Below are 21,538 nucleotides of genomic sequence, written 5' to 3'. Positions count from 1 at the left end.
CAGCCTAGGCCACACAGCAAGATCTCATCTCTACAAAAAAGTTCCAAACATTAGCCAGGCATGGTGGTGTGGTCCCAGCTACTTGGGAGACTGAGGCAGAAAGATCTCCTGAGCCCAAGAGGTCGAGGCTGTGGTAAGCCATGATGGTGCCACTGTATTCCAGCCTGGGTGGCAGAGTGAGACCTGATTTAAAAAAAAAAAAAAAAAGTATTCAAGCTTGTGTGTACCTTGGGAAATATTCTCATGTGTTTTCAGGGCTGTGTTACCCAGTGGAAAGCCGTTTCCTTGGAAGTTTAAGAAACATATACGTCTTCTTAGAGAGTGAACTCGTTTTCTACCTAAAGAAAGTGATCCTTATTAAATAAACCAAATTGTCTGGCTGGGAAAAGCATTTATCTCAAGAGGCATTTTTTTTTCTGCTCTCAAGTGGGAGTCATAACTGCTAATGGAATTCTATACTGGAATTTCTGTTCATCAGCAAAAGCTAAACACATATAGCCGAATCTCCAGAAAGCTACATATTTTTACATAGTAGAAAGATCTTCAAGTACTGTTCTCACCTCATCCTGATTCCTGTTGGTGACTGGACATGCCTCATTTCCTGTACAAACTTGCGTCACTAGAAAAGGCAGTAAATTATTACTCACTTTGTTAAACATACATACTTTCCTGTAGGAGAATAGATGCATAAAAGTATATTTATTTCTCGTAAGGGCCCTTATACTGTTCATGATATATTACACATGAAATGTCATACTTTATTTATTCCTTGGATTTTCAACCCTGGCAACTGGTAGATTGTTTTGAAGTCAGAGAATATTTAAGCTAAAGTCACCTTAGGGGTTCTCTAGTTCAGTCACCTTGGATTGCAGGAGAGGAAACTGAGAGCAAGAGAAATTTAGTGACTTGCTCTAAGTAACATATTAGAGTGGCCTAGTTAGGTCCAAAGCTAGGTCTTAGTGGAATATTTCTCCCATTAATTCCACCATCTCCTCAGTCCTTTAAAAATATGATCTTGGGCCATTGCCGCCGCCATTGCCTTACCAGACTCTGGTGTGGCCATGTGCTCTTTGAGCCATGGCTGTCACCATGTTTCCTGGCTTTGGCCCCCTTCCCTACCTTGGGGAGATGAATCTTCTCTTTCTTTGTCTCTCTCTCTAATTTACTTTTAAAATAAACTATATTTTCTAATCTAAAAAAAATATGATCTTGGACAAAATCATCTCTATAAAATGGTAATAATTATTCTTACGCTGTTCACCATCCAGAAATGTTATGGAGTTCCAGTGAGATAAGGTGTGTTGTATAGACAGAAAGGATGGCGGGGAGGAGGGGAGTCTGCCTCATTGTACCAGGCCCTTGCATCGTTTCTTATACTGAAATACTCAGGCTGTGTTGTGCTAGGTTGTTTAAAGAGAGGCTCTTGTTGGCACGCGTATGCCTACCAACTCAGTATTTTTATACCACCTGGTTAGTAAAAGCCCAGCCTTCTTATTTCTGGTTATTAGGTGGTGCCACATGACAGTGCCAATATCTGACCATTTTAGACTGAAGAGCAGTTTTGTATCCTCGAGCCTGATCTGTGACCTGAGATACGTGGTAGGCTCTCCAGGCAGAGGCACCTGCCAGTGTTTTTAGCAAGTGGAGAAGTAGGTGAATCTCCTTCTTATGAGCTGTGGGCCTCCTGGGGTTTTGCCCACTCTAGAGGATGACACAGACCTAGGTGATCTTCTTGACCTTCTCTCCATTTCTGCTTCTGTCAACTAAACTGCCCCAACACAGCAGCTCAGATGAAGCCATGGGAGTGGGTGACTAGCTTTTTGTGAGTGTGGGACCCCTTTGGCCATTCTTTTTTCCTTCTTTCTTTTCTTTTTTTTCAGTCATGGGGTATTAATCACTATGAAAGCCATTCATTTTTTGACACACATCCTTTGACTCAGTAAGCCATGCCATACGCAGTGGTTATACCCTCCTTTAAAGGATAGAATTCCAGAGTTTTCCAGAGAAATTGGGTGGCCTATTGAGAAAGAACAATGAATAAATGCATTTGTTTTTCAAACTAAGTACTAAAATACTTTTGATTTAATCAGAATACCTTAAGGAAGGTTGGTTGACTTTGTAAGATATGAGGCTTCAGAGATGCTATTATATTTTCAAGTATAAGTTACTTATAACATTATAAATATTGCAATGAAGTTGTATTTGATTTAAAATAAACTGAGAGCAAGAGAAATTTAGTGACTTGCTCTAAGTAACATAATAGAGTGACCTAGTTAGTTCCAAAGCTAGGTCGTAGTGGAATATTTCTCCCATTAGTTTCACCATCTCCTCAGTCCTTTAAAAATATGATCTTGGGCCATTGCCGCAGCCATTACCTTAGACTCTGGTGTGGCCATGTGCTCGTTGAGCCAATAGCATGAGGTATTGAAGTCTAAATAGAATTATAATGTACAATTTGCCAATCACAATCCATGTAGTTGTTAAACTTTGGCCTGATACTATCTTCTCTTAAAGTGCCCCTTAACATCTCATAATCCGGGTATAATATGTTCAATTCATCCTATATCTTGGGCTTAAATGTGTTTGTGAATCTCTGATTTCCTTCAGTTTATTTAGCAAACTCTTCAAGAGCTTGGCTACCTCAGAAAGTCATTTAAACGCTGCTCGTGTTTCTTATTAATGTCTGAAGTTCTAAATTTAAAATTATGAAGGATAAGTTTTTTTTTAATTTTCTTTTAAAACAAAGAATACACACTACCTTGCCACCTACATCCCTCTCAGAAACAAAACAGGCATTGAAAGAAGGAGGTGGCAAAAAAAAAAAAAAAAAACCTATCTAATTTTCAGATGCAAAAGCTTGCCTTATAGGTGTTAACAGTTTATGAATGGAATGCTTTTCAAAGTTTCATTTGCGAGTTGTTGGAATTTGGAACATGATTTGTCACAGAAATAATATAGATCAGTGATTTTCAATTTTTCTTTATCAATACGGTCTTATCATGGAATGTGAGTATTCGTAGTGGACGAAAGGGTTCTGTCTTGCTTACAGCAACTGTGCAGGGACCCCAGGGCTCCAGGAACCAGGTCTACAGATCACGGTTATGTCTGTAGAATCACATCGGGGTCCCCGTCAGACATGGTGGTGCTAGGACTCTGGCTTTCAGATCACAAGTCTCATGGCCCTGAACTCAACCTCTTGGGGGACCCAGCATCTGTCTTACCTCTAAGACCAAGACGCAGTCCCAGAGGCAGCAAGGAAATGTCCAACTGGAGAAGAACTAGACACTGAGTCGAGTAAATGGCACGCCTCAAGTCTGGCCATGCGGCCAGTGCCACCTCCAACTGGTTCCTTAGGTGACCAGGCTTCAAAATGGCCCCTGTGGCACTTAGAAACTCAAACTTTCATCACCTTAGTGTAAATTTTCACTGAGGGCTTTATTGATATTTTTGGCAGAATGATTCTTTGTCAAGAGGACTCCTCACAGTTCCAGAAAGTTCAGCATCTCTGGTGTCCATCCATTCTGTGTTCCCCAGTCCTTGTGACAAGCCAAAATGTCTAGGCAAGCATCCCACATCTCCCTTTGAAAATTACTCACTGGTCCTCCCTGAGTAATAAGAGAGAAACACTTATTTACCTATAACATTCTTATAGGTTTTACATTTTAGAAGAGGAAGTTTTTATATCCAAATGGGTAATAAATATATGAAAAGCTGCTCAATGTAATACTCATCAGGGAAGTGCAAATTAAAACCACCATGAAGGCCAGGTGCTATGGCTCACACCTATAATCCCAGCACTTTGGGAGGCCAGGGTGAGAGGATTGCCTGAGCCCAGGGGTTAGAGACTAGCCTGGGCAACTTGGTGAGACTATCTCTACAATAAATCAAGAAAAGTTAGCTGGGCATAGTGGCACATGCCTATAGTTCCAGCTAGTTGGCAGGCTGAGGCAGAGTATCGCCTGAGCCCAGCAGGTCAAGGCCATGTTGACCATAAGTGTGCCACTGCACTCTAGCCTAGGCAACAGAGTGAGACTCTGACTCAAAAAATATAATGTAATATAATATAATATAATATAATATAATATAATATAATATAATATAATATAATATAATATAATAATAATAATAATATAAAACCAAACCACCATGAGATGACATTGCACTCTTCTGGAATGACTAAATTTAGCAAAAAGACTGACAATAGGTTGACAAAGATGTGGAACACCTGGTACTGGAAATGGAAATTGGCATAACCATTTTGCACAACTATTTGACAATTTATCAAAGTAAACAAGGACCTTCTCTAGTGACCCAGAAATTCTACCCCTACTTTTTTTTTTTTTTTTTTTTGAGTTGGAGTCTCACTCTGTCGCCTAGACTGGAGTGCAGTGGCCGCTCCCGGCCACCGCAGCTTCGACCTGCTGGGCTCCGGTGATCCTTCCGCCTCAGCCTTCCAAGTTGCTGGAACTACAGGCGTGCACTACCACGCCCGGCTTATTTTTTTTTTGGATTTACTGTAGAGATGAGGTCTCGCCAAGTTGCCCAGGTGGGTCTTGAACCCGCAGGCTCAGGCAATCCGCTCACCTCAGCCTCCCAAAGGCGCGGGATTACAGGCTGAGCCACCAAGCCTGGCTTCTACCCCTACTTATATACCCAAGACTCCTGAGGACTGAGACCTACCAAAAGGGATATACACAAGAGTGCTCCCCAAATGGGAAACAACCCAGATGTCTATCCATAGGATTGATACATTGATTATGGCATCTTCACACAGGAAAGGAGTAAAAGTAAAAGCATGAACTTCTCTCCCAGCAACATTGATGAATCTCACAGTCATAGTCATGAGTAAAATAAGTCACACGAAATAATATGTGATTCCCTTAGTTCAGAACAGGCAAGACTAATTGATGAGAGTCAGAATACTAGTTAGCTGTGGGCACAGAGATGTTGGCCAGGAGGGGGCATGAAGGAGCCCTCTGATGTGATGGAAATGTTTCTCCTAATCTTGACCTAGGTAGAGGTTACACAATATATGCACGCACCCATATACATGCACACAGGGGGGGGACCCAAAAAACCCAGAATTATCTTTTGGCAGGCAGGCACCTTGTAGTACAGGCTTCCCCCACCAGGTAAGTGTTCTAGGAACCCATTGGCACCAGTGTACAGCTAGCATGTGTATGAGAGGCTGCGTTTAGCTTCAGTGAATTAGTTTTGGCAATTCTTTCAACGCATTTGCCCATTTCATGATGGTGATTTCGAGTTCACCTGCCCACACCGGGCTGAGTGTTCAGCAGTTTTTGACCAAAAACCACATGAGCCACCGTGCCCCACCCTCCCTATTCACCCAGTCTCACCTCGAGTGACACCTTTTTGTTTCCCTGGATGAAAAAAGGCCTCAAAGGGCAATGTTTTGCCGATGTGGAAGAGGTGAAACAAAAAACGGCAGAAGCACTAAAAGGCATCAACATCAACAAGTTCAAAAACCGTTGTGAACAGTGGGAAAAGCATCTCGATAGGTGTATTGCATCAAAGAGAGAGAGTCCTTTGAAGGTGACTGAAGTTTAAACATGTGAGAATAAATACAATTTTTTATAACTCAATTCTGGTTTTTGGGGGTCCCCCCTCAGTATATATATGCAAATGTTTATCTAACTATACACTTAAGATTGATAAACTCTGGTGTATAGAAGTTAAATAGAGGAAACTTAGAAGTTAAATCAATCTCTAACTTGTGGTATTTCAGGCAATATAAGAAATAAATAACAGGAGTTCTTCTGGAAACTGGGAGAATGTGTCACAAAGGAAGGTCTACGCTTCTAGGTTCCAGGGACCAAAATTAGGGGAAGTGATGGCACGAGTGTTGGTGACACAGGCTGGTTAGAATAGTTGTAGGAGGAAGAGTCTGACATGATTTTCGTGCTTCGTGGTTTTTTTTTTTGCTCCTTCCTGTCTTTGGCTGCAGGTTTACTTGGTCGTTTTTGTTTGTTTTGAGTCTACATGCCCATCCTCCATTCCCATGGCATCATGGTCAACGCAGTGAACAAAGATGAGTCAAGTCAAAGAAGGGGCCTTGGAAGTGGGCACAAGGCAGTGTTTGTATGTCAGGTACTTAGAATTGAGGGGAAAAACTTCCACCTGAGCCTGGCAGCCTGCAGTAGGCCGAGATAGCGCTGTCGTAGAAACCTCCTCACAAGGGAAACTTCTGGGTCCCCGGTGCGATCATGGAACGCATAGGGGTCCAAACGGTAAATGAGGGTCGGGGCCCTTCAGGGGACGAGGAAGGCTGATTCTCATGTCCTGGTGAGGACATGAGGGGAAACAGAAGAGTAGAGACTCTGTCTGCCCTTTCTGACCACAATTGGCTGGTGAGCCAGCTTGGGGTTTTACATGAGGCACACGCTAGGGCTCACTTGTACCATATAAGCGCCAATGGGCTTGGCATTGTTCCTGGCCCTACATGGTGGTTTTCTTAAGAAGAATGACTTATGGGGAGTATTTTCAATGACATGCTGTGCATACATGTGCATTACAGCACAACACACACTCCTGTAAAGAAATAAGACAGTCATGGGCTAGACCCCAAGCTGTGCCAGGTCACCACAGGTTGACTGGGCCACTTTCCAGCTGCCTCCAAGGTAGAACGCCGTAGACTTTATACAACAAATATGCATCAACTTATTCGAATGCTATTGAAGATGTCATATTTTATCATTGAAGTTAACTTCCAAACCTCATATTCTGAATAAAATATGTACATACAGATAGTTCTGTCTACGTCATGGTTTAAATAAAGTGACTATATGCACAGATTTTTTGAGAGCTGTATTTGCTTTTTTATGTGGTGGTTCTGCTAGTGACTGTGTCCCACTTTAATTTAGATAATTCATGTTAGGACACTTATGAAAAACTTGTAGAAGAATTAATGATTGAAGGAAGGAAGTATTATTTGAAATGGAAGTGCTAATAGCCCAAGTCTGTTGACTGTTAAGCCTTATAGGACACAGTGAAATAATGTGAGTGGCTACTGACTTTTCATCCTCAACTTACCGTGTTCTTTTTGACTTTTCATTACCTTTGCAAGTGACCTCATCCTCTTTGTTTTTAAAGTCACACAGTTTTAGTTCTCCTTTTCACATCACTTTGATTTCCCCCCACATGCAGGTGATCTTAAATGTCTCTTTCTAGCCATGATTTCCTCTTTCGCTGTCTTTTGCTGTTGCTGAATGTTTCCACTTGGGTATCCCAGCGTGACCTTGGGCTGTAAGACTGAACTGCTCACCTCCCTGCCTTCTTTCCTGCGCCGAACTTCTTCCACTAAACCAATAGTGGTTTTTCCTCTTTTCTCTGATTAGAAGCTTCCAGACATCTTTGACTAGTTTCTTTTCTTAGTGTTGTATTGCCCAGTCGAGTAAATGCATTGCCAACTGTTTTTTTAATTGTCTATTCCTTATCTTCCTGATTATTCTCACTGTCACCAACACGGCAGTCACCAGCCTCAAGCTTGCATGACTCCTGCAAGTGATGACACTCTTTTTTTTTTTTTTGAGTTGGAGTCTCACTCTGTCGCCCAGACTGGAGTGCCGTGGCTGCTCCCGGCCACCACAGCCTCGACCTGCTGGGCTCCGGCGATCCTTCTGCCTCAGTCTTCCAAGTTGCCGGAATTACAGGCGCGCGCTACCAGGACCAGCTGATTTTTTGATTTATTGTAGAGATGAGGTCTCGCTGCCCAGGCGGGTCTCGAACCCGCGGGCTCAGGCAATCCACTCACCTCAGCCTCCCAAAGGTGCGGGATTACAGGCTGAGCCACCGAACCCAGCTAGTGATGACACTCTTAACCCCTTTCACTACACAGCGTGCTGGCCGGGTAAACTTTCCTAGAGCCTGCTTTTGCTGATGTCTTTCCCCTCCTCAGAAACCTTTCGGATAGCTTCCTGTCCTCAATAAAATGTTATCCAAGCCTAGCCTGGCTTTTACCAGCTCTGTTTCCAGAGATTTACCTTCCTAAAACGTCTTTTCCAGCAGACGGTTTGACTCACTGTTTCCTGAGCCCCCTTGGCCTGGCCAGCCTCTGGGCTCACACGCCAGTGTTCCCCACACAAATCATTCCTTCCCTCCCTCGCCATCCATCCAGCCTCTGTCCAGCCTTCAACACCCCTGTGGTGTCTTGGTCCTCCTCAGTGTGCAGCCTGCCACTTCTAACTTCCGTTAGTGGCACTTACTGTCTGTAGGCGGTTTCATAATGTAACTTCTTGCAGTTTGTGACAGTTCTTTTTATTGTGGTAGCGCGAACTGCTTTTCATGCCTTTAGTTTTTCACATGTGTCAATGCTTCCAGGTGACAATCTTTGCCCTACCCGCATTCTCTATAATGCCTGATGTACACTAATGCTAAAAATGCAACCTCTAGCCTGGGTGCAGGGGCTCAGACCTATAACCCCAGAACTTAGGGAGGCCGAGGTGGGATGATCACTTGAACCCAGGAGTTTGAGATCAGCCTGGGCAACGTAGTGAGGCCTCTTCTCTACAAAAAAGAAAAAAAAATTGCTGGGTATAGTGGCGTGTGACTGTAGTTCCAACTACTTGGGAGACAGAGATGGATTGGTCACGTGGGTCCAGGAGGTCAAGGCTGCAGGAAGCAGAGATCAGGCCACTCAGGCCAAAATTTTGGTAGCTTTTAGGTTTGATCACTAGTAAATTCTTCACACCTAGAACAGAAAGTGGCATGCAATAGGTGTGTAATAAATATTTGCTACATAAATTGTACGTGTTCAATAAAGGCTAATTTATTTGGTTTAAGGTTGTTCACACCTGCTGTGTTTCTCTGTGTCTTCCCTGTCTTTCTCTCCCCCTCCCTTCCTCCCTCTCTGTTTTTCTCTTTTTCTCTGTCTTTGTCTCTCTCCTTTTCTTTCTCTTTCTCCCTCCCCCTCTCCTTTTTTTTTTTTTTTTTAAATTATAACTAAGAGATTATTACAGTGGAAAGGAAAGTGAATGTGGTGCATAGCCAGCATCCACTCAGCAGGGCTTGGCTGGTCCTTCTAAAGCACTTCTTCTTCCTGCAGATATTAATGAATGCCAGCTCCAAGGCGTGTGCCCTAATGGTGAGTGTTTGAATACCATGGGCAGCTATAGATGTACCTGCAAGATAGGATTTGGGCCGGATCCCACCTTTTCAAGTTGTGTTCGTAAGTAATAATCACTTTTTATTCCTATATTGGGCCAGTTGTCTTTGGGGTTTATTTGAAAGAAGGCAAGTGTTTGGGGGTCAAGTGAATGTTGCTAATAAGCAGGAAAGACCATGAATTAAAAAGACAGGAGGAGGGGTCTGCCTAGGATAGTAAAATAAACCTGTATTATGAAACCGTCATTGTGTTCAGAAAGATGTAATCACTAAAGCTGAGAGTGGAGAGTAAGCACACCTTTAAGGACACTTTGATGGAAAGAAGAGTTCATCAGAATGGATAGATCAACCTTTTGTGGCACCCGAGAGACGAAAATAATTTCTTTTCCTTCATAAATACAGTATTTTAAGCATTCTTTATGCTAAATTAAATTTTGTCCCAGCTTCTGCCTTTAATTATTCCAAATTCTGAGTCACTGGAATCTGATTTAATGAGATTCCACTGTACTTTCTCAGCTGGAAGAATCTGGAAAATAGTTACCAAGGCTCTGCGTGTCAGATTTTCTAGTTCAGTTCTAAATTCAAATATTCTATTTTTCCCAAACCCACCAAAATACCCTCGACGTCTGACTCCTGTATCTGATACAGGTAAAAATCCCTTATTGAGCCACATGTTTTAATATTGGCTCCGAAAAAAAAGTTTCACCGAAGAGACACTCCCTCTCCGTGAAAACTAATCTGGTATCATCACTACTGATCACATGTTGTCAGAGAGGAATGCACTTTAAGTGGAAAGCTCTCAAATGAGGAATTTTTTTTTAAGGTTGCCTTATTTTTAAAGTAATCATGCCCATTATTACAAAAGTGGTAAGCACTGCCATTTTTTTTTTTAAGAGATGGGATCTCACTACATTGTCCAGGGTGTACTTGAGCTCCTGGGCTCAAACAGCCTCTTAAATACCTGGACTAAGTACTAGGCATGAGCCACCATGCTCAGCAGCACTGCAGATTTTTAAAATCTATATCTATATACAGCTAAAATTTAAATGAATGCATGGCAGAAAACTGTTAGGATAATTTTAAGAGCGCGATTTTGTGTTAGTTTCTGTCCTACAGAGTTGTTTTTGTTTATTTTTTTAATGTGTTTTTTGGTGCATGCTGAGCTGAAGCTTTCTCGTCCCTGGTTTTAAACTTGCCAATTGGTCCAGACACATTCTCCATGAGGTTACTGTAATTCATTTTAACCCAGCTTCTCTCTGTGCCCTCAGGCAGATGCATGGAGGTGACAAAATATAGTAAAACAAATATGATGACCCCCTTTATTACTTTGAGATGAGCTTGTTGCGTCTTTTGAAACAGTGTCACTAATTACAACTGTTTTCCTTTAAAAACTGTCGATTGCAGATTAGGAAATTTTGCACGTAAGTCCTTTTTTTTTCCCCGTGTTCTTTTACAGACATTTCTGATCACGAAGCAGACAGACACCTAATTATGCAGCTTTTGTGGGGTTGGGGTGGGGAAAATAAACCATAAAATTGTGTTTGCATACAAGGTACATTTGAAAACTGATGCAAGGATTTGGAAATTTCGGGCCAAAAATTACATTGTTGATGAAATCCAGATAATTTAAGGATAATTTTTGGCCGATTTGAATTACATGAATAAATACTTTAAATCGTTTTCTAATTTAAGCGTAAAAGACTGTAAAGAGTTTGGATGTAGAGTTTGTTGTGAATATTTTTTTCCTCTTACATAATTTGACTTGTAGTCTGATTAAAATTCTTACATTGAAGGTTGCAGGTCTGAGGTCTAGAGTTAAGGGCAGACGTCCAGGTTTTAATATGATTGTAGAAATCTGCCAATGAGAATTTTGAGACACTTGCACATTTCCTTAGCATTTATTTTCCCTGTCATTGCCCAAATAATTCTGAACTTATTAAATAACCATCCATTCTTATTTGAAAAAATAAATAACTCACTTTCACGGTTCAGCGGCAACAGCTGAAATGATAAGTATGAAGAGACGTTTGTTGCTAGTTAAGCGTTCCAGTTGAGAGTTTGAAGTTCAAACCTGGGCTCTTTACCAGCGTTGAGTGAGCAGACGTATTTCTCTTTCTTCTGAATTTGCCATATGTAACATTGCAGCAGTGTACAGTGTTCTTTTAGGATTTGTGATGTAGAACAATCCAGTCTGATTTGTTGGGGAATTCTGTGATGAACTTGGTGGGAAGTCTGAAGACAGTGGGGAAGAGTCGGGGAGGAAGGTGATATTCACACAGTAAGAGAGAAAAAAAAATGGAAAGATGGTGATATTTTTGATAGTCATAGGGAAGTGACAGGAGGAAACTTGGAGTCTCTCACTTTCTGTCTCTGTCTCTGTCTCTTTCTCACTGTCTCTCTGTCTCACACACACAGACACACGCACACAAACACACTGAACAGAGTTGTTGCTTTGAGTTTGTAACACATGTTCCTTAGAGGTAAATAACCAGCCAGAGATTCAGAGCATGCAGATTAGTGGAGGAACTGACCGCATGTGTTCAGGCAGCAGGGATTTCGGGCATATCCAGGCCACAAAAGGTGTGGCTGACTCTGTGAACTCCAAGAAATGCACTTGGCAATGGCCATGGAGCAACGGGAAGCTCTCTCTGTTCTTGAATGCGCAGAGGTGAACACCCTCAGATTCCTTGACTCCAGCCAAAGGTTGCAGCCATCTCACTTTCTCTCCCTGCCACTTCCGTTCTTGACCTTGACTTAGCCAAGCTGAAAGGAAGAAAGTGGGCGGACGCTGGCATCAGCTGCTTCTGACCTGTGTCCGTGGGTTCCTATGCTGTAGCAGCGTTCTCCTGACCTGCTGCCTATCTTGTGGGGAGAGGTGAAAATGTCAGGACTTGTGAGAGCAAATTCAAGAACAGTAGGATCCCTTTTGCAATTGAAACAGGAAGAAGGCGGAAGCCTTTCTGAACTGCTTCAGGAATTTATGAGCCCTTGGTTGAGTGCTGCTGAGTGTGAGTCCTTAGGCTCAGTCAAAAGGTCCAGATAAAGCAGTCTGAGCCTGGTTGTGCCTTTTTGTAGTATCATGGACTTGGAGCTAATGGACAGAAGTAGAGGGTTGGAAAGAGGATGTGTTCAGGAACTTTTGCCGCAGTCCTGAAAGTCATGAGATGAAGGCAAAGTCCCTTCTAAATTCATTCTAAAAGCCAGTCCTATTTAAGTACATGATTTCTTTTTAATTTCCTCACCATCCCCGAGGTATATATTATTATTCTTATCTTACACATTGGGAAACAGAAGCTAGGAGAGTTTGAGTAACTTCTCACAGGGCTAGTAGCTGACACTTGAGATTTAAAACCAGAACTTGTGCCTCCAAATCTAGGTTTTGGATCAGGGGCTCGTAAACTATAGGCCCTGGGCCAAATCTGCTCACTGTGTGTTTTTGTAAATAAGATTTTATCAGAACACAGCGTGTCCATTCATTTACATATCATCTAAGGTTACTTTCGAGTTACAGTGACAGAGTTTAGAAATTGCAGCAAGGGACAGTGCTGGGGGGAGGGTCACATAGCATCAATAAGGGTACCCACACTTTACCTGAACAATGACCACATGGGTACCTAACCCTGAATTGGACCCCACATTTTTAAAATAAAAGAAGTTGTAACAAAGACCGGATGGCCCACAAAGACTAAAGTATTTTTTATCTGGCCCTTTACAGAAAAAGTTTACTGACCCTCAAGCTAATTAACACTGTCCAGTAGAACTTTCTGTGATGATAGACATGTTCTCTCTGGGTACTATCTGATACAGTAGCCACTAGTCACATAAGGCCAGTGTGACTGAAGCATAGAATTGTCAATTTTGTTTCATTAAAATTTTATCCATAGCTGAATGGGTAAATCACTGCTAGCTCTCTTGCTTTTTCCTTGAGGCAGGCTTTTCTCCCAGATTTGGTGTTTTTTGTTTGTTTGTTTGCCCGTGGCAACATTGTCCTGCCAGACGCTCAGGCTGGAGCCTGGGTCAACTTGGACTCTTTCATCTCTTCTGGTTTCCAAGGAGGTCGTTACATTAAATCTTCGTAATTTATCTTATACCTGCTCCTTTCTTTCCACCTCCTCTGTGGCCATCTCAGCTCAGGCCCCTGGCCTCCCTCACTCGGAAGGCCTGTGGCACCATGGCCTCGAGGTGAGACCTATGCACACCACTTGCTCCCAGATAGTAACAGTAATGACAAACCCATGACAGTCGTCATCTTTCTTGTACACTTCATAAGTGGATGATCACACATAATTCTCAGAAGAGTTCTCTTGGATTTGTACTGCTATTCTTTCCAATTTAGAAGTGAAAGAATTGAGGCACAGCGAGGTTAGGGATCTTTCTGAACATCACATGGCTTACAGGTGGTAGGGTCAATGTTTGAACTCGGTCTGTCCCACTTCATAGGCTGATCCTTTTTCCTCTTGGATAGAGTCCCGGAAAGGAAATTAGACCAAAATGACAGGCATACTTCATTTATCTAAGGAGAACTGCTGTTTAAGTTCACACTTCAGAATGGGTAGCTGAACTCTATGATGGCCTCGAATTATTGCTGCTTTTATTTTGGTTTTCCATGAATTGATTTCTAAGGGCACATGGCCCCCAAAGGGCGTCCAGTGGCTGCCACTACCCTGGGAAAGCTACCTCTCAGACTCCTCCTAACAGCGTTCCCTTCTTCCACACCTGCCTCCCAGCATCCATCCCCATGGGTATGGGAGGCTTTAAAGGGATGAAACTCTAATGTGGAATTTCATCCAAGAAATGAGGAGGGATATTGGAGGTGTGGGTGGGAGTGACTGCAAGCTAGATCCTTACGCCCTTACTCTCTTCTGACATTCTTTAGTGTTCAAATTATGTACCAGATGAATTTATACCTGCTGAATGATATTTGTCATTCACCATTTTAATACATTAGAGTAGCATGTTTTGGAAAGGATAATGAGAATTTATCGTACAATTCTAGAAATAAGGCCATAATTAAACGTGAGTTGCTTAATATAGTTTGGGAGCTGAATTGCCATCAGTACTGGATAGATGGTTATGATTCAGTATGACATTTGGATTCAGAGCTATATGTTTGTTGCCATTTTGAAGATTTGTCCTATGTCTCTAGTCAAGAGCAAAAAAAAAAAAATTGTCTTCTTGAATGGATATGCCTGTGAAATGTTTTTCCTCTTGGATAGAGTATCTGAATCTTTTTGCCCTGATTTTAGTAACATATTCTGCACAAAATGCAATCCAGCAAAGCACTTTTTCAGTGTACCTGCATACAAACCTATAGGTTCCCTTTGTTACTTAGTTTTCTTCCACTCGAAACCCCTTTTGTCTATTCTTTAGAAATCGTTTGGTAGTTGTCATTTTTTTTTAGTACCGTAAGTTCCCTACATATGACAGAATTCCATTCCAAGAGTATATTTGTAAGTTCAATTTGTTTATAAGTCCAACAAAGTTAGCCTAGGTACCCAACTCACACAGTCGGCTGTCTAGTCCCAGCTACATCACTACTGCTTGCTTCTGGATGTCCTGGGCTTGAAATAAACATACTGAACTACCGTGCTCTCTACAGTACTATGCAGTAAAGTACACAAAAGCACAACCACTAGTAGAAGATGCACACACATTTCGATGTACGCCAGACACATGAGCTAACTTATATGGTTGAATATGTGAATGCACATTTGCATCTCTGAAAGTTCACAACTTGAAGGTTCATATGTAGGGGACTTACTGTATAGCATAAAACCTTATAACTCAATAGAATGCATAATCATGTGTGCCATATTTTAAATAATAAATGTAAGACACTAATGTATCATCCTTTACAGTGGGCCTTCCAATCTGAAGTTAAAAATAGTAAGACAATAGAAACACCAGTCGCTCCTCATTCTGGGTAGTATATTCGTCGGTTTTGACATCATGTGGATGTAAAATGAAATGTGGAAAGGCTAGCCGTGTTTAATAAAATAAAGGGAGATATCATACAAGTCATTTGAAATGACAAAAGAATAACAGGTAACTCAGGTGTTAAAACAGCTAGTTTTAAATTGGGCAGTTGTAAGGAGGACACCCTGTTAGGTAGATGAGGCACAAGCGAACAATTGTTGATCCACATAGTTGTAGATCAAGGAAAATATGAACCGTGAGATGTCAGCACACCAGAGGTAAGGGAGGGGCTTCAAGAAGGCAGGTTAGAGGCATCTGGTACTCACCTTCTCCACACAGGAGAACTAAAATAGCAGATAGATTGTCACACTTTGAGCAGATCATCTGAGAGAGGACACTGGAATTCAACAGCGAAGGGACAGGAAGCACTTAAGGCAAGGAAGGAGAGATCACCAAGTCAGCCTGCTTGACTAGGAGCCCAGGGAGGCTCACTAAAGATGGGGAGAGGATAATTGGCTCCCAGAGGTTCACACGACTGCCACGACCTCCTGCAATTCTAACCACGGGAGAGCCAGTTAACTCTCATGGGCCCTGAGACTGACACAGGGAGCTGTCTGGAGACCCCATGATAGAGATGCTACAGAGAGGGAGCTTAATCACACTGGGTCCCTCCCTTCCCCAAGGCCTAAAGTTGGGCCCATCCAACCTGCCACTACCACCACAGCAGACAGCCACTGGCATGTACCACCCGTGGGTGTGGGGACTGGCCCACCAAGCTTATCATAGCCATTGCTGACAGCAGTGTGGGAGCCAGAGGGTGGTCAGGCCACTGCTGCTTCCATTGCCCACACCACACCCACTGCCCACGGATCTGAGGACCTTTCTGGCTTACCGTTGCTGGCCTCTGAGCAAGTCACTTGGAGGCCCAATAATTGGCCCGCCCAGACCCACTGACTCCAGTGTCATCATCTGCCCTGAGGCCCAAAGACAAGCACACTCAGCCTGCTGCTGCCACCACTGGAGCACAAGAACTGGTCTACCTGGTGTTCCCGTCCTCCGCAAAACTTCACTACAGTCTCCACTAACAACTGTACTCTAAAACACTGAGGGAGTCACATACACCATTGATGCTGTTTAAAAATCCTGTGGACTCGGTGGCCCAGTCTGTAATCCCAGCACTTTGGTAGACCGAGGCAAGTGAATTTCCTGAACCCATGGGTTCAAGACCAGTCCAGGCAACTTGGTGAGACCTCGTCTCTACAATAAATCAAAAATTAGCTGGGAGCAGTAACATGCGCCTGTAGTTCCGGCTACTTAGAAGGCTGAAGCGGAAGGATCGCTGGAGCCCAGCAGGTCAATGCAGGGGTGGCCATGAGTGTGCCACTACACTCCAGCCTGGGTGCAGAATCAAAGCCAGTGTGCCCTACCCAACCAACACCAAAGACACATCTTCAGGAAAAAGTCCTTCCCCAAAAATAGTAAATTCAAAAAATTGGAAGAAGTCACTTTTACCGCAGATGCACGGATAGCAACATAAGGGTATAAGAATCCTGCAAAAGCAAGGAAGGATCACACATCCAAAGGGAACACAATAGTTCTTTTTCAAAGATTTCATAAATTTCTTTTCCAATAACAGACTCCAAGGAAAAATTTATGAAATCTTTGAAAAAGAATTCAAGATAACATTAAGGCAGCTTAGTGAGAGATAAGGGAATATAGGTAAATAATATAAATAAATCACAGAAATAATTCAGGCTATAAATGAGAAATTTACCAAAGAGATATATATTTCATAAAAAAGAGCCAAGCAGAAATTCTGGAACCGAAGGATTTGTTGAATAAAATACAAGATACATTTAAAAGCTTCAACAATAGACTAGATCAAGCAGTAGAAATAATTTTGGAATTTAAAAACAAGTCTTTGGAAATAACTCAGTCAAATAAAAATAATGAACAAAGCCTATGTGACATAAAGCAACCAAATTTTCAAATTTTTGGTGTCCCCAATGATAAAGACAAACAAAAGGGAGAGAAAACCTATTTGCTAACAAAATTGTAGCTGAAGCCTTACCAAGTCTGTCATGAGATTTAGACATCTAGATACAGGAGCTCAGAGAACCCCAAACAGGTGCAATTAAAAAGTTCTTCTCCACGGCAATTTATAGTCAAACCGTTGAAAGTGTCAAAAGCAAGGAAAAACAAGCGAAAAGCGTCTATTTACTTATAAGGGAACCCCCTTCAGACTAACAGTGGATTACTTAGCAGAAATGATGAGAGAGAATGGGATGATGTGGTCAAAAGCAAAACCCTGCCAGTCAAGGATGCTGTACCCATCCTTCATAGGTGAAGGAGAAATAGTCTCTCCAAGACAAGCAAAAGCTGAGGGAAGGATTCCTCACTAGAGTGACCCTACAGTAAATACTTCACAGAGTCCTACACCTGGAAGTTAAAGGACAGCGTCTACCTTTGTGAAAACACATGAAAATAAGTATAAAACCTACTTGTGGAGCAAACATACAAATAGGAAAGAGAAAGGACTCAAATATTACCATTATAGAAAACCATCAAACCACAGTGGTAAACAAGAAAGAAGGAAAGGAACAAAGGATATACAAAACAAGAAGAAATCAATTAACAAAATGACAAGCATAAGCTCTCATATATCAATAATAACCTTGGATGTAAACAGGTTAAGCTTCCCACTTCAAAGATATAGACTGGCTGAACGGATAAAAAACATAACCCCATAACCTGTAGCCGGGCGTGGTGGTGCCTGCCTGTAGTTCCAGCTACTTGGAAGGATAAGGCAGAAGGATCACCTGAACCCAGCAGGTTGAGGCTGCAGTGGCTGGGAGCATGCCACTGCACTCCAGCCAGAGCAACAGAGTGGGACTCCAACTGAAAAAACAAAAACAAAACAAAACATAACCCAACTATGTGCTGCCTGTAAGAAACTCATCTCGGCTGGCCTCGGTGGCTCAGCCTGTAATCCTACCACTTTGGGAGGCTGAGGCGAGTGGATTGCCTGAGCCTGCGGGTTTGAGACTCACCCGGGCAACTTGGTGAGAACTCGTCTCTACAATAAATCAAAAATTAATGGCATGGTAGCTCGTACCTGTAGTTCCAGCTACTTGGAAGGCTGAGGCAGAAGGATCGCTGGAGTCCAGCAGGCTGAGGCTGTGGTGGCCAGGAGCATGCCACTGCACTCCAATCTAGGCAACAGAATGAGACTCCAGTGAAAAAAATAAAATAAAATAAAGAAACTCATCTTACCTGTAAAGACACCTATAGGCTAAAAGTAAAAGGATGGAAAAAGATATTTCATGCAATTAAAAAAAAAAAAGAGCCGGGCTCGGTGGCTCAGCCTGTGATCCCGTGCCTTTGGGAGGCTGAGGTGAGTGGATTGCCTCGAGACCCGCCTGGGCAGCGAGACCTCATCTCTACAGTAAATCAAAAAATCAGCCGGGCATGGTAGCGCATGCCTGTAATTCCAGCTACTTGGAAGGCTGAGGCGGAAGGATCGCCGGAGCCCAGCAGGCGAGGTTGCGGTGGCCGGGAGGTTGTGGTGGCCGGGAGCGGCCACTGCACTCCAGTCTGGGCGACAGAGTGAGACTCCAACTCAAAAAAAAAAGAGTAAGAGTAGCTATACATATATCAAATAAAACAGACTTTAAGTCAAAAACAGTAAAAAGGGACAAAGGTGGTTATTATATAATGATAGAGGGATCAATTCAGAAAAATATAATAGTTCTAAACATATATGCACCCAATACCAAAGCACCCAGATATATAAAACAATGTTATTAGATCTAAAGACTCCAGTACAATCATAGTTGGCAATTTCAATACCCCACTCAGCATTAAATAGATCATCTAGACAGAAATTGTCAAACATTGGATTTAAACTACACTTAGGAACAAATGGAACTAGCAGACATTTTCAGAATATTTTATCCAACAGCTACAGAGTACACATTCTTCTCATCAGCTCATGGAGCATTCTCTAGAATAGGTCATATGTTAGAACATGAAACAAGTCTTAACAGTTGTGGGGTTTTTTTGAGTTGAAGTCTAACTCAGTTGCCCAGGCTGGAGTGCAGAAGCATGATCACAGCTTACCACAACTTCTACCTCCTGGGCTCAGGTGATCCTTCTGCCTCAGTCTCCCAAGTAGTTGGAACTATAGGCATGTATCACCATGCTGGCTAATTTTGGGTTGTTTTTTATTTGTTTGTTTGTTTTTGAGAGATGAGGTCTTACTCTGTTGCCTAGGCTGGTCTCAACTTCTGGGCTCAAGCAGTCCTCCCATTTCAGACTCCCAAAGTGCTGGAATTACAGGCATGAGACATCATGCCTGGTCCTTAACAAATGTAAAATCAAAATTATACCTTAAGCCACTGAGGAAATCCCAGACACTACTGTGATATCTTCTCAAATGACGATGGAATAAAACTAGAAATCAATAGCAAAAGAAACTTTGTAAACCGTATAGATACATGGAAATTTAATACCTACTTCAAAAAAGTAGAAAAATTTTGATGCACTTCAAGGATCTAGAAAAGCGAGAACAAGCCAAACTCAAAATTAATAGAAGGAAATAAATAATGAAGATCAGAGTGGAACTAAACAAAATAGAAACTGAACCGTATCAAATGAAATGAAAAGTTGGATTTTTGAAAAGATAAACAAAATCAATCAACTTCGAGCTAGACTAAGAAGAAAAAAAGAAGACCCAAATAAGCAAAATCAGAAATGGAAAAGGAGACATTACAACTGACACTACAGAAATATAAAAGAACAGGGACTATGATGAGCAATTATTACAAACTGGAACACCTAGGGGAAATAGATACATTCCCAGACACATATAACCTACAAAGATTGACTCAGGAAGAGACAGAAAACTTGAACAGACCAATCATGGGTAATGACATTGGATCAGTAATAAAAGTCTCGAACAAAGAAAAGCCCAGAACCAAATGGCTTCACTGCCAATTTCTACTAAACCTACAACGAATTAACACCAATTTTCCTCAAACTGGTCCAGAAAATCGAAGAGGAGGAAATTCTTCCTCACTCAATATATGAGGCCAGCATTACCCTGATACTAAAAACAAACAAGCATGCAACCATAATAAAAAAAAAACTACAGACCAGTATTTCTGATGAACAGACACAGGCTGGCCCGAAGATAGTTATCTCAATTGATTGTTCACAATCAGTTACAAAACAGTATTGGTATTGATATAGAAGCAGACATATACACCCATGGAACAGAATAGAGAACCCACAAATAAACTCATGTATTTACAGCCAACTGATTTTTGACAATGCACACCAAGAATATACAATGGGGAAAGGGCACCATCTTCAGTAAATGGTGCTCTTCAGAAAATAGGATATTCATAGGCAAAAGAATGAAATGGAATTGTTATCTCTCACCATACACAAAAATTAGTTCATGGTGGATTCATAACTTAATTGTAAGACCCTAATCTATAAAACTACTAGAAGTAAACATAAGGGAAACCCTTTAGGACATAGGTCTAGACAAGGATTTTATGGCTAAGACCTCAAAGGCGAGACAACAGAAACAAAAATAGATGGGATCACATTAAATTAAAAAGTCCCTGTACAGCAAAGGAAACAGTCCACAGAGTGAAGAAAAAACCTGTTGAAAGGGGAAAAAATTTGTAAACAATCTGACTAGGATCTAATATCCAGAGTGTACAAGGAACTCAAGGAACTCAAACAACTGAACAGTAAAAATATCAAATAATTTTATTTTAAAAATGGCAATGTGTCTTCTTTTTATGTCTATCAAAAGAAGATAAATGGCTAAAGAGTATATGGAAAAATGCCCGGCATCACTAATTATCAGGAAAAGACAAATCAAAACCCCAATGACATATCATCTCACCCCAGTTAGAGTGACTGTTATTAAACAGACAAAAAAATTAGCAAATGCTGGTGAGGATACAGAGAAAAGAAAACTCATATACGCTGTTGGGAGTGTAAATTAATACATCCATAGAAAACAACATGGCACTTTCTCAAAAACCAAAAATAGGGCTACTGTATGATCCAACAATCCCACTACTGAATATTTGTCCACAGGAAAATAAATTAGAATATCAAAGGGACACTGGCGCTCACAGCGCTATTCGCTATAACCAAGATATCAAGTCAACCCAAATTTTCATCAGTGGATGAACGGATAAAAAAGATGCGGTGTTTATCTAGACAATGAAATACTATTCCACTGTGAAAAAGAACGAAATATCAATTGCAGCGACATGGATGGAACTGGAGTCACCATGTTAAGTGAAATAAGCCAGACATGGAAAGACAAACATCACATGTTTTCACGCTCTTGTGGGAGCTGAAAAAGTGGGTCCCGTGGAGGTAGAGAGTAGAATGATAGCAGAGGCTGGAAAGGGTGTGTGAATGGGTTAAGGGAGGGGTGAGGGAGTGAACAGAGGTTGGTTAATGGATAAAAACA

General features: G+C 41.8%; 1 protein-coding gene across 1 annotated transcript in view; it reads left to right on the top strand.

Annotated features, from left to right (window-relative positions):
• The window catches only part of LTBP1 (latent transforming growth factor beta binding protein 1), a gene marked incomplete at its 3' end in the record, with an annotated part of 310,157 nt that overhangs the window by 227,374 nt on the left and 61,245 nt on the right, over window positions 1-21,538 (top strand). The window contains exon 9 of the mRNA XM_008051691.2: window positions 9,062-9,184. Coding sequence (XP_008049882.2) covers window positions 9,062-9,184 — 123 coding nt within the window. The remainder of the gene's footprint in view (window positions 1-9,061; window positions 9,185-21,538) is intronic.

This window comes from Carlito syrichta, unplaced genomic scaffold (genome assembly GCF_000164805.1).
Source record: "Carlito syrichta isolate Samal-C Ts95f unplaced genomic scaffold, Tarsius_syrichta-2.0.1 Scaffold222157, whole genome shotgun sequence".
Taxonomy (NCBI): Eukaryota; Metazoa; Chordata; class Mammalia; order Primates; family Tarsiidae; genus Carlito; species Carlito syrichta.
Note: the sequence above shows the minus strand (reverse complement) of the source record. Positions and strands in the feature narration are given on the sequence as shown.